Source organism: Haliotis cracherodii, unplaced genomic scaffold (assembly GCF_022045235.1).
Source record: "Haliotis cracherodii isolate W230 unplaced genomic scaffold, xgHalCrac1.p SCAF_29, whole genome shotgun sequence".
NCBI classification, from domain to species: domain Eukaryota; kingdom Metazoa; phylum Mollusca; class Gastropoda; order Lepetellida; family Haliotidae; genus Haliotis; species Haliotis cracherodii.
In genome coordinates this window covers 3,764,415-3,779,238 of record NW_027266285.1, presented here as the reverse complement: position 1 = coordinate 3,779,238, position 14,824 = coordinate 3,764,415, and the positions used below count along the sequence as shown (strand labels likewise).

Here is a 14,824-nt window from a genome sequence, read left to right as displayed (position 1 = left end):
GCATAAACTTACAATTTGTCTTTGTCACAAATATAAACAAGCGAAATAAATCTGGTTTGAAAACGAACGCTGCTGTCATTGAGGAAAATCGATTTTCGATATTTTATTGCAAGTTATTTTTCCTAAAGAATGTGTATCCTTATACACATGCATACAAATCTATTTAGGGCTCCAAGCCTGAAAGGCTAAGAGCCCTATTGTAATCGCTGTGTTTATTATTATTATTCCGCCGTTTTTTGTACCAGACCTACAAAAACAACCAGTAGCCAGAATGGCTTCAAAATCGACAGCAACATCGACAGCAACATCGGCACCAACGTGACACAGTAACCAGCAAAAACCCAAGGCCATAGGCCCAATGGCTAAGGTCAGATAACTCATCAAAGTTTCAACTTCAGCAGCAATAATCTTCGAAACTAATTGTCCAATGACTTCCAGATTTGCCATGCCGCAGCGCAATCAGATGCCCATCATTTTGTACTGAAGGACCATGGTAGCTACAACGCACCGTTTGGCAGCCATATTGGATTTAAAGGTTTTGGCACTTCTTTTCACCATTTTTCTCAGTACTTGTCTCTCAAAATCTGCTCAGCTCAAACTACCAGCTCAAAAGCTTCCAAACTTTCCATACTTTGTGTCCAAGTACCATACTAACAACTTTCGAGAAAATATACTGAGATATGTCTTCAATGGCCGCCATATTGACTCCTACTTCCGGCTCAAAGTAATTTTCAAACTTTTGACTCAGGTCAAAAGTCATGCGTTTTTCTTATGCCTCATGTCCTGGCCATTCCAGAACACCAAACCGTTTGCCTGTCGCTAAACGTACAAGGAAACTACAGCGTTTTAAGAGGGAACTTGCCATACAGCAGAACTCTAAACACTAATATTTCAACTAATACTGGGCCGATTTCGCCCAAATTTCGTGTGTATGTTAACTGGGCCTGTTCATAGTCATGCCTAATTGTAGCCATGTCGCATTGAAGAATAGGAAGAGAAAAATATGAACAGAATTCATCTATAACAACAAATTTTAACCTATTGTACCTCACCATATCATTCAATAACTGTCAGACTAGGCACTCTTTAGTATTTAAATATGCAGTTCGATATTGAAATGCTTTCACAAAAGTCCACGTTTTGCATACAGCAAACTGTGATCTGACGGTGAAAATGTCATTTTGTGGGGGAAACAATCAGATTTTACGACACTTCAAATTGTTCAGTAAAGACACTGAAAGAAGCGTCTTTCTTGACGCTATACGCTATAGTATTGTCGGTAAACCTGTGGTGTCGGTTTGTAGATTTCACAAACAAGTACGTGGGCTTTTAGTAATTTTCAGCGAACTGCGAATGTGCTTATCCGCTATCAACTACCAAGATCATTTGTCAGTCTCAGTGAAATTGAGTGTACATACTGGGGGTAAACAATGCAAGCAGAAACGGACTATAGAAATATACTTTAAGAAGCAGTGAAAGAAGCCGCAGTAAAATTTCGGCATAAGCCCCGTTCACAGCTTTTCAATCAACTCAGAATACCAATGAACGTGCTCGGAAGGGCCTACTCCAATAGGCATACTTATTTCTTGAATTAATACCGACCCGGTGAGCTCTGTGATGTGATTATTGTTGCCCCTGTTATCTGGTGAACTGCAACTGTATTCTATCGCTATGGTTTACGGATATCAGAGAGACTTACTACCTTCTGCCAGAAGTTAACATTTGCAGAAAAGGACTATAGAAATCACGTGTCAACATGATGATTCGGTTATATCTGAAAGTTGTATTCCCAGCACTCATGCAAGGTCATACACTGACTGTCTGACCCCATTTGGCAATACACACCTAGACGGTATAGTGTATTTGCTACACCAATAGCAATGGGAATGGGTAAATTGGGGGGGTACACTGGTGCACGAGTCACGGTAACGGTATAGCGAGAACACTGTAGCGTTATAAGGAGGAAACTGGCACCAAAGGATACACTTAGTAAACTGTATTGTTTCCAAGGTTGTTTCTTGACTGTGTGGCCCCCATCCTCCTCTCAACCGATACAAACTGAATATGTAGTGCAAAGTCTTTGAATGACATTTTGAATTAATGCACATAAGGAAGATAATTCATGGATGAACGTGTTATTCTCGGCAAGTCGGCAATGTGATTGCTTGTCTTGTGCGCGATAGATGTCACTTGATCATATCTGCGTTGCAGGAATTGGCGCGAATTCACGATACACAACGTCAATAGGTAAGCATCGCTTAGTTAGCCAAGAATTGAGCATGCATGTGATTGACCTCACTTTGCCTTTGACCCATGGTGATGGGTCAGTCGAGTGAATATCGAGCCTGAGCCACGGAAACGGTATAGCGACACAACGGTAGCGCTATAGCGTGTTAATTAAGCTGCTGGTAGCGGGTTCGTCCGATAGCCACGTGTAGGGTTCTACAGTCAAAACATGATCCTGACCCTGAACACCTCATTCATAAATCTCTTTCAGACTGTGGGATTTGAGGTGAGTTTGTGACTGAAAGTTGGATAGCTTATATATTCTTACTATATACGCTATAGTATTGTCGGTAAACCTGTGGTATAGGTTTATGGATTATAGACACAAGTACGTGGACTTTGCGTATAATTTTCAGGGAACTGCGATTGTGTTCATCCGCTGTAGAGTGCCGAGAACAGTTGTCAGTGTTAGTGAGATACAGTGTACATTCTGATGGTGAACAACGCAAGAAGAAATGGACTATAGAAATCTATTTTTGAAGCAGTGAAAGAAGCTGCTGTAAAATTTCAGAATAAGCCCCGTTCACAGCATTTCAATCTACTTAGAACACTGATAACGTGCTCACACCAGACTTCTCCAATAGGCATACTTATTTGTTGAATTAGTACCGACCCGGTGATTCTGTGATGTGATGTTGTGCCCTGTTTCCTGGTGAACTGCAACTGTGTTCTATGGATATGGTTTTCAGATTACAGTTTAGCTACTAATGGTCCGATTTCGACCAAATTTCATGTTTGTATGTACACTGGGCTTGCCCATAGCCATGTTTAATTGTAGCGGCATAGAATCGAAGGCTACGGGATGAAACATTAAACAGGATTCATCTATAACAACATACTTGAACCTACTGTACCTCAGCAGATCATCCAATAACTGTCAGACTAGGCACTTTTTAGTATTTACTCATCCGAATCATACATATACCAAACTGTGATCTGACGTTTTGAAAATGTTATTTCGAGTGGGAAGGGGGGCGGGGGGAGACAAAGCGATTTTATGACGTTTCCAATTGGTTCATTGAAGACACTGAAAGAAGCAGCAGTATAAATTTACAAACAAACCCTGTTTGTTGTTTGAAAATGCTATCATCTCCAAAATGATTACATATTTCTTAACATAATACAGGACAACGTGACGTTTGTTCTGTGATCCCGTACCCTATTCCCTGGTGAACTGCAACTGTGTTATTCCTATGGTTTACCGATTTCACTAGTGGCAGAGAGACATACTTACTTATCTATAGAAAGCATGTGCGTACAACATGTCAACATGCTGATTTGGCTATGTCCGAAGGTGGTATCCTCGGCAGTGATGCAGGGTCGTGCATCGATGGTTTAGCCCCATGGACAAATAAACTTCGAACATATTGTGTATAAGCACCCAAACCCTGCTTCAGCCGGCACTGACAAGGTGTATTTCATGGTAACGGCCAGCCAGCCAGCCACTGTAACACTATAGCAAGACTGCAGTAACGCTATATCGCGGTGATGGACATACTTGTACCAGTCAATGCACTCAGTAAACTGCATTGTTCCCCAGGTCTTTTGGTTGCGTTTGACCCCATCGCTTTTCTCGGTTAATACAAACTGTGAACACATGATCCATAACCACCTACAATTCTAATTGTTTCAATGGGCACTCAGGATAGATAATATGTATAAGAGTGTACACTAGTGCATATATCCTTCCCGAGACTGGAAGTGAATTATGAGTCAGCTGTGATAATTGTCTTAAAAGTAATCGCCTTGAGCCATGAAAAACTCATTTTCATTGGTTTAGTTCTCTGTATAACCAAAGTGAGATATTGTGAAATGCACTACCATGAATGTAAACAAGCATCAGCACTTCTACTTGATATCGCTTGGAGCCTGCATCGCTGCTTGCAACTATATTTGATATTTATTTTTGACATTCAGATATTAGGCAGCATTTTGTTCGCACACAGTTTCTGAAAAGCTGTTAAATAAAACAAATTCTCGCACAACGTTCACTGTTCAGATGTTATAACAATATGTGCGTCTGAAACGTGCATGAACAGTTAATTGGATCATTGTAGATTAATCCTAGTTTAGCGTTAAATGAATGTTTATTGAAGGTTGTATACAAAATACATGTACTAATTAGGCATATGTCGGATTACACAGTATCCTGTATTTATGAAAAGGCCTTTGCCCAGTGACGATGCTTAAACGCAACATGTATATTCACAATGTGTACATTATACATTATACATATATACATGACGTCAGACGGTGAGTGTACGAGGAATGACGTAATACATTGTGCACATGGGCATGCATTCAGTTATCATATACACAGCGGAACAAGCCGATACTCGGAATGTTTTACAAATTGCAGAGCCAGCTGGCATTCTTTATTGTAAACGTCCTTTCATGCTCACTGACATTCTTAATCTTCAACGTCCTTTCGTGCTCACTGACGTTCTTTCGTACACATTGTTCTTTCTTTTCTTATGATGTCTTTTTATGTAACATTTGACTATTAATATTGTGTACTTTTGACCTTTATTTCAACTTTGTATTTATTTAACTGGCTTCTGTTTGTTTTGTATTTTGACCTTTATTACTAACATTTAGTTCTTTATTCGTAAAATTTGACCTTTATTGTGTACTTTTGTCCTTTTTTTAAAACTTTATATTTTTTAACCGAATGGCCACCCATACGTATTCTTTAAGGAGAGGAGAGTAAAGAGCACACACTTCTCTTCTGTGCGATTGACTTCTCAGCATTTCCAGCAGGCTAAGTGAGGGTCACCCAAGATCATAAGTCAGCTACACTTATGACAAGCTGAATTATGAGATGACGTCATCTTGAAGATTCGCAAGAACCACCTATACTTACTTAATACTCACGTAATATAAACAGACGATAAGACTACTATTTATGAATAAAAAGTAATTGGCTTGTTTACTGAAATGGATTAGAATAGTTGTGACTACAACAAATTGCTGTAGGAGAGCAGTACGTAGGACGTGTTGACTCTAGCACACACAGGAAGAAAGTGAGTTTTTCCCCGCCTTTATGCAAAAGAGCGCCTTGGGCTGATTGAGTGCTATTGCAGGAACAATAGATTGTTACATAGTTGACACTGAAAAGGACTTGTGTGGGAAATCTGAAAGTTTAGTTTAGTGTGATACAGGAGTTTGGCAATGATGTAATAGAGGTAGAGGATTTGTAAGAATTATAAGGCATTTACTGGTATAGACATCAGTTTAGAGAAGACAGAAATCAAATTCTAACAAAGAGTTATGTCCACTGGTATCTCCTGAGGAATGAACAGTTAAGATTGAAGATGTGTTTACTCATTCAGTAATACCTATATGATATGCCTTGGAGAAAGGCTAACTCCTCAATAAAAACAATATGCAGGTACAAATCACAGCTGACATGTCTACATTGTACATGAAGGCGATCCTTGGAAGCCAAGATACATTTACTGCTACATCCAGTTGTCTCATCTTCTCATCTGAAGACAGTAAACTGCTAATCCCGTAACATTGAACCACCGAGCCAAAGCCATTCTCGGCATCCATCTGTGTTATAATGATATTGCATGTAGATGACAACAGCCTATCGGACAAGTTCATCTGGATCAAAGAGAGTCACTTACATAACATTGTCCTTTGTCCCATAATTTCATTCTGGAATCAGGAATGAAAGGTTTAGACTTCAGTTGATGATAAATGAACATAGTAAATTTGGTACCATACAGTTGGTCTGGCATTGGTTGGTTGGTTGGTTGGTTGTTTTACGCCGCACTCAGCAATATTCTAGCTTTATGACGGCGGTCTGTAAATAATCGAGTCTGGACCAGACAATCCAGTGATTAATATCATGAGCATCGATCCACGCAATTGGGATCGATGACATGCATCAACCAAGTCAGCGAGCCTGACCACCCGATCCTGTTCGTCGCCTTTTACGACAAGCACAGTCCCCTTTTACGGCAAACAGTCACTTCTTACGACAAGATTAGGCGCCTTTAAAGGCAAGCTTGGGGTGCTGAAGACCTATTCTCATTCGGATCTTCACAGGTGAAATTCCCTTATAGAATATTTGACCTTAGACTGATAGGGATTCTCTGTAAGAAACCGAGCAACAAATTAGCTAGGAATCATTGTAATGGTTCCTAGTGATGGACAACTGAACCTAACCTGTATTTCAATACACATGTTTAATGGTGGTTCTCAGTCACTGTACAGTGTTCCCTGGTCAAGTTGCATACAAGAAGCTCTCGTAAAATCTATATGACAGATCAATATGCAATAAACTCTACACATCACATGTTTTCTCGGTCATGCAGATCAGTGGTCAACAGCATGAGCCCACAGCACTACGCCACACAATCAGTCATATCCCCCGCATCGTAAAACAACCCCATCCTAGTTGGTTTTTACGACAACAATAGGATACTTGGTGGGTGAGGTGACATGCATGCATGGGGTGAGGTTAAAAAGTAATGAATTACAAATTAAACAAAGTGTTCATTATATGTAAACAAAATCACATTTGTCTTTCCTACTGTACTTCCTATCTGTATTCATAACAATATGAATCAACATGTTCAAGAATGTTCAAATGATCCTGGGGACCAACAAAAGAGTTTAAAAATATACCTACTAGGGCTGGGATGGGTAACTCGGCTACCCGGGTCTGGTGGGTACTGAGTAGGACCCGAGTACCCACAGGACTACCCAGACCCGTGGTAAGTCACATGATATATTGTTTAATGACAAAGATTATCTAGAACTCTATGGTTACACTACAAGTCACTAATGTTCGCATTTTTTTCTGACTGTTCACCCATTCCTTCTGATTTTTCATATGGTTGAATAAAGATATAACTTAATTCAACTTTAGTGTATGAATGACCAGATTGTTTAATACGTGTATCTAAATACATTTTGCCTGGGCTATGTTAAAAATATTCCCAATCGGACATTTTGAGACGTCTCCTGAGACCTACAGTGGGTACCCGGGTAGGGTCAGGTTATAGCGGGGTGGGTACCCAGGTAGTAAATTTGGACTCGTCCCAGCCCTAATACCTTCATCATCTGCAAATAACAAGTCTCACACAGTCACAGTAAATTCTGAATCTGGTATCTGTGATAACACTATAGATTTGTCCATGGTTGTTTGCAAGGCCTTACAACTTCTTTAGTTTTCACACAATTTTTACATTTCTTCCGTTTCTTATTCTGTACGTATTTATTCAAATAAATAACTTCAATTTTATTTAGGTAGGAATTCTTGGGAAAATTCGCAAAAATGTCTGAACTTCACGCTCTGGTATCTTGAATCTTGGTAGTTGGTTAAATGTGTGACTTGATCTATTCTGCCCCGGCAGACCCACAGGAGTACTGTGGATCCATTCTGCCCCGGCAGCATCACAGGAGTACTGAGGATCCATTCTGCCCGGGCAGACCCACAGGGGTACTGGGGATCCATTCTGCCCCGGCAGACCCACAGGGGGACAGTCAAGGGGTACTGGGGATCCATTCTGCCCCGGCGGACCCACAGGGGTACTGGGGATCTATTCTGCCCCGGCAGACCCACAGGGGTACTGTGGATCCATTCTGCCCCGCCAGACCAACAGGGGTACTGGGGATCCATTCTGCCCCGGCAGACCCACAGGGGTACTGGGGATCCATTCTGCCCTGGCAGCATCACAGGGGGACAGTCAAGGGGTACTGGGGATCCATTCTGCCCCGGTAGACCCACAGGGGTACTGGGGATCCATTCTGCCCCAGCAGCATCACAGGGGTACTGTGGATCAATTCTGCCCCGGCAGACCCACAGGGGTACTGGGGATCCATTCTGCCCCGGCAGACCCACAGGGGTACTGTGGATCCATTCTGCCACGGCAGACCCACAGGGGTACTGGGGATCCATTCTGCCCCGGCAGCATCACAGGGGGACTTTCAAGGGGTACTGGGGATCCATTCTGCCCCGGTAGACCCACAGGGGTACTGGGGATCTATTCTGCCCCGGCAGACCCACAGGGGTACTGGGGATCTATTCTGCCCCGGCAGACCCACAGGGGTACTGGGGATCCATTCTGCCCCGGCAGCATCACAGGGGGACAGTCAAGGGGTACTGGGGATCCATTCTGCCCTGGCAGACCTACAGGGGGACAGTCAAGGGGTACTGGGGATCTATTCTTCCCCGGCGGACCCACAGGGGTACTGGGGACCTATTCTTCCCCGGCGGACCCACAGGGGTACTGGGGACCTATTCTGCCCCGGCGGACCCACAGGGGTACTGGGGATCTATTCTGCCCCGGCAGACCCACAGGGGTACTGGGGATCCATTCTGCCCCGGCAGCATCACAGGGGGACAGTCAAGGGGTACTGGGGATCCATTCTGCCCCGGCAGACCTACAGGGGGACAGTCAAGGGGTACTGGGGATCTATTCTTCCCCGGCGGACCCACAGGGGTACTGGGGACCTATTCTTCCCCGGCGGACCCACAGGGGTACTGGGGACCTATTCTGCCCCGGCGGACCCACAGGGGTACTGGGGATCTATTCTGCCCCGGCAGACCCACAGGGGTACTGGGGATCTATTCTGCCCCAGCAGACCCACAGGGGTACTGGGGATCTATTCTGCCCCAGCAGACCCACAGGGGTACTGGGGATCTATTCTGCCCCGGCAGCATAACAGGGGGACAGTCAAGGGGTACTGGGGATCCATTCTGCCCCGGCAGACCCACAGGGGCACTGGGGATCTATTCTGCCCCGGCAGACCCACAGGGGTACTGGGGATCCATTCTGCCCCGGCAGCATCACAGGGGGACAGTCAAGGGGTACTGGGGATCCATTTTGCCCCGGTAGACCCACAGGGGTACTGTTGATCCATTCTGCCCCGGCAGCATCACAGGGGTACTGTGGATCAATTCTGCCCCGGCAGACCCACAGGGGTACGGGGGATCCATTCTGCCCCGGCAGACCCACAGGGGGACAGTCAAGGGGTACTGGGGATCCATTCTGCCCCGGCGGACTCACAGGGGTACTGGGGATCTATTCTTCCCCGGCAGACCCACAGGGGTACTGTGGATCCATTCTGCCCCGGCAGCATCACAGGGGGACAGTCAAGGGGTACTGGGGATCTATTCTGCCCCGGTAGACCCACAGGGGTACTGGGGATCTATTCTGCCCCGGCAGACCCACAGGGGTACTGGGGATCTATTCTGCCCCGGCAGACCCACAGGGGTACTGGGGATCCATTCTGCCCCGGCAGCATCACAGGGGGACAGTCAAGGGGTACTGGGGATCCATTCTGCCCCGGCAGACCTACAGGGGGACAGTCAAGGGGTACTGGGGATCTATTCTTCCCCGGCGGACCCACAGGGGTACTGGGGACCTATTCTGCCCCGGCGGACCCACAGGGGTACTGGGGATCTATTCTGCCCCGGCGGACCCACAGGGGTACTGGGGATCTATTCTGCCCCAGCAGACCCACGGGGGTACTGGGGATCTATTCTGCCCCAGCAGACCCACAGGGGTAATGGGGATCTATTCTGCCCCGGCAGACCCACAGGGGTCCTGGGGATCTATTCTGCCCCGGCAGCATAACAGGGGGACAGTCAAGGGGTACTGGGGATCCATTCTGCCCCGGCGGACCCACAGGGGTACTGGGGATCTATTCTGCCCCGGCAGACCCACAGGGGTACTGGGGATCTATTCTGCCCCGGCAGCATCACAGGGGGACAGTCAAGGGGTACTGGGGATCCATTATGCCCCAGCAGCCCAAAAGGGAAACAATCAAGTGGTACTGGGGATCTATTCTTCCCCAAGGAGTGCATATCCTGCCCTGGAATCTCCACGGGGAGATGTGCTTACATTCTGTAGGTCCTCATTGAGTCGTGACATCTGGTTGAGCTCAGCCAGACGCTTGTCAACAGCAGAGATGAGGACTTGGTACTGCTTCTTTCCATTACGAAGAGCTGAAATGACAGAACAAAATACACAGTGTGCAGCTTGCTGACAAAGATGACCTTTCACTGTGAATGCATATCATGTCAATTTGACTTTACATTGGCAACATTACAGTCCTTTTCGACTCCAGTGAAAATAATGCCAGTTGTATTTTCCTGTTTCTGTTCCGAGCAAAATGAATTTGTATTCAAGAATTTCATACAACACATACACATATAAGAAGCACCTGTTGAATATAGTACTCTCTCACTGTTTGCTTACTTACTTACTTCTGTACTACGTTATTGCTGCATCACAGGTCTTCCATTTTTATAATGGAATAAGGCTCCTTCCTGTATGTTCCTTTATGTATCATGACTATCAACACACATGGTATGATAACCTGTAGCAGCCCTAGTGAATACAGACCCAGACTTCAACACACACTGTAAGACAAACTGTAGCAGCCCTAGTGAATACAGACCCAGACTTCAACATACATGGTAAGACAAACTGTAGCAGCCCTAATGAATACAGACCCAGACTTCAACACACACTGTAAGACAAACTGTAGCAGCCCTAGTGAATACAGACCCAGACTTCAACACACACTGTAAGACAAACTGTAGCAGATCTAGTGAATACAGACCCAGACTTCAACACACACTGTAAGACAAACTGTAGCAGCCCTTAGTGAATACAGACTCAGACTTCAACACACACTGTAAGACAAACTGTAGCAGCCCTAGTGAATACAGACCCAGACTTCAACACACACTGTAAGACAAACTGTAGCAGATCTAGTGAATACAGACCCAGACTTCAACACACACTGTAAGACAAACTGTAGCAGCCCTAGTGAATACAGACTCAGACTTCAACACACACTGTAAGACAAACTGTAGCAGCCCTAGTGAATACAGACTCAGACTTCAACACACACTGTAAGTCAAACTGTAGCAGCCCTAGTGCATACAGACCCAGACTTCAACAAATATGGTAAGACAAACTGTCGCAGCACTAGTGTGTACAGACTCAGACTTCAACACACACTGTAAGTCAAACTGTAGCAGATCTAGTGAATACAGAATCAGACTTCAACATACACTGTAAGTCAAACTGTAGCAGATCTAGTGAATACAGAATCAGACTTCAACATACACTGTAAGTCAAAATGTAGCAGCGCTAGTGAATACAGAATCAGACTTCAACATACACTGTAAGTCAAACTGTAGCAGCCCTAGTGAATACAGACCCAGACTTCAACATACATGGTAAGGCAAACTGTCGCAGCCCTGGTGAATACAGACCCAGACTTCAACATACATGGTAAGACAAACTGTCGCAGCCCTAGTGAATACAGACTCAGACTTCAACACACACTGTAAGTCAAACTGTAGCAGATCTAGTGAATACAGACTCAGACTTCAACATACACTGTAAGGCAAACTGTAGCAGCCCTAGTGAATACAGACTCAGACTTCAACATACATGGTAAGACAAACTGTCGCATCCCTAGTGAATACAGACTCAGACTTCAACAAATATGGTAAGTCAAACTGTAGCAGCCCTAGTGAATACAGACTCAGACTTCAACAAATATGGTAAGACAAACTGTAGCAGCTCTAGTGAATACAGACTCAGACTTCAATACACATGGCAAGACAAACTTTAGCAGTCCTAGTGAGTACAGATTCAGACTTCAACACACACTGTAAGACAAACTGTAACAGCCCTAGTGAATACAGACTCAGACTTTAACACACATGGTAAGACAAACTGTAGCAGCCCTAGTGAATACAGACCCAGACTTCAACACACACTGTAAGACAAACTGTAGCAGCACTAGTGAATACAGACCCACACTTCAACACACACTGTAAGTCAAACTATAGCAGCCCTTAGTGAATACAGACTCAGACTTCAACCCACATGGTAAGACAAACTGTAGCAGCCCTAGTGAATACAGACTCAGACTTCAACACACATGGTAAGTCAAATTGTAGCAGCCCTAGTGAATACAGACCCACACTTCAACAAATATGGTAAGTCAAACTGTAGCAGCTCTAGTGAATACAGACTCAGACTTCAATACACATGGTAAGACAAACTGTAACAGTCCTAGTGAATACAGACTCAGACTTCAACACACACTGTACGTCCAACTGTAGCAGCCCTAGTGAATACAGACTCAGACTTCAACCCACATGGTAAGTCAAACTGTAGCAGCCCTAGTGAATACAGACCAAGACTTCAACAAAGATGGTAAGACAAACTGTAGTAGCCCTAGTGAATACAGACTCAGACTTCAACATACATGGTAAGACAAACTGTAGCAGCCCTAGTGAATACAGACTCAGACTTCATCATACATGGTAAGACAAACTGTAGCAGCCCTAGTGAATACAGACTCAGACTTCAACAAACATGGTAAGGCAAACTGTAGTAGCCCTAGTGAATACAGACCCAGACTTCAACAAACATGGTAAGGCAAACTGTAGTAGCCCGAGTGAATACAGACTCAGACTTCAACATACATGGTAAGACAAACTGTAGCAGCACTAGTGAATACACACTCAGACTTCAACACACACTGTAAGACAAACTGTAGCAGCCCTAGTGAATACAGACTCAGACTTCAACATACATGGTAAGACAAACTGTAGCAGCCCTAGTGAGTACAGACTCAGACTTCAACACACACTGTATGTCAAACTGTAGCAGGCCTAGTGAATACAGACTTCAAGAAACATGGTTAGGCAAACTGTACTAGCCCGAGTGAATACAGACTCAGACTTCAACATACATGGTAAGACAAACTGTAGCAGCCCCAGTGAGTACAGACTCAGACTTCAACATACATGGTAAGACAAACTGTAGCAGCCCTAGTGAATACAGACCCACACTTCAACACACACTGTAAGTCAAACTGTAGCAGCCCTAGTGAATACAGACCCACACTTCAACACACACTGTAAGTCAAACTATAGCAGCCCTTAGTGAATACAGACTCAGACTTCAACATACATGGTAAGACAAACTGTAGTAGCCCTAATGATCCCAGGACACGTTTGAGAAAACAAATAATTGTTTTATTCACTCAAAGGAATATTGTTTCATAATCTTAAACAACAATGCTAAGATCCTAAGCATATATACCATGTTCACATAACTAAGTACGCTGGGCATTCATAAACTTAAAAAAGGGGGTGATTGTAAATTTGATGTCAGAGATGGAGTTGGAGAGAACAAACATAGTTTAAACGCTGACATAACAAAATAGTTTGCAATAAAGCTGACTAGACAAGGACATTTACAAACTATAATTGTGTTTCCCATTACAGTTATTGTTGTTCCCTGAACAAGACAATCCAGAGACGGATATTGTGAGCAACAATCCACTTCAATGACATGCCATCACTGAGTTTGACCACACGAGCCACTTGGTCGCCTCTAATGACCAACACTGGTTGTTGGGGACCAACTCTAACCCGGAGTCCCCACGAGATGCATTTACCTAGGACAGCAGGAGGGTTGTTCCAGTGTAACTCACCAGCTTTGAATGGGACGCCTTTTACCCAGCGTGCAGCATCATCAAAGAGGTCCATGATGCTGGCCACGGCCTCGTCCCACTTCACCTTGTTGGACAGCATAGTCTTCTCTGTAAGAACACACCACAGCCGGGCATCATACTCTGCCACTCACAACAGCCAACCATCATACTGTATAACATTTGTTACATCTGAGGTTGTAATGTCTTACCAAGGTACACATTCTAGTACTTTTGGGGGTTGAGTCCCATCTCGAACCCACACATCTCAGAATAAGGCACCTAATCGCCAGCACACAAAGTCAGCGACCTTACCCCCTCAGCCACCGAGGTTTCCACAAAATGGAAGTCTGATAACTGGTTCCGGTAGTCTAGCTCATATACTTTGTGTACCCCTCTGATACATGTAAACTGGCACTGCTCCCATGGCCGAAAGTATACACTTGCCAGCATCAGTCTGATGAACTAATTAATCACACTTGGAAACAGAGAATCTTACCTGAGTGTCTTTTTATATGAAATACATCAACACTTGTTGATCCATAATCAACAGGTGTTGATATATTTGATATGGAAAGACACAAGGCTGATATTCTATTTATCATCCCGCATCATTCTTCCAACATTTTCTGCTTATGAATCCATTTATAAAATTGCTGATATGAAAGGATGTTAGGTCTTTTGAACTGCTGAAAGAACCCTCTGCAGAGGTTCAGCAGGATGGGAAAAGAAATCTACATAATTATTGAAATTCCATCAGTTAATGAGATATTGACATCTGTCAAGCAAACACTTCTAAACCTCCCTCTTAGTACTGAAAAAATACTTTGTTGCCCATAATAAATGTTCTTCCTTCGCATTACAATATTGAGAAAAACAAATTGAAGAGAAGGAAAAAGAACTGTTGTCACCCTACTGTTTACAGAGAACATCATTTGTCAATGTTTTGTTTGTTGTTTTACATCACGTCCAGCATTATTCCAGCTATATGACACCATCTGAAAATAATCATTCTTGGATCGGAGCATCCAGTGATAGACATCCTAAGCAC

The 14,824-nt window shown here is 44.1% G+C and overlaps 1 protein-coding gene across 4 annotated transcripts in view; it reads right to left on the bottom strand.

Annotated features, from left to right (window-relative positions):
* LOC139473478 (putative leucine-rich repeat-containing protein DDB_G0290503) overlaps positions 1-14,824 on the bottom strand; it is a 101,266-nt gene that overhangs the window by 65,089 nt on the left and 21,353 nt on the right. For all 4 annotated transcript variants that reach the window (XM_071256074.1, XM_071256077.1, XM_071256076.1 and 1 more), the window contains 2 exons: positions 13,777-13,884; positions 10,149-10,252 (listed from right to left, as the gene is read on the bottom strand). In XM_071256074.1, coding sequence (XP_071112175.1) covers positions 10,149-10,252; positions 13,777-13,884 — 212 coding nt within the window. The remainder of the gene's footprint in view (positions 1-10,148; positions 10,253-13,776; positions 13,885-14,824) is intronic.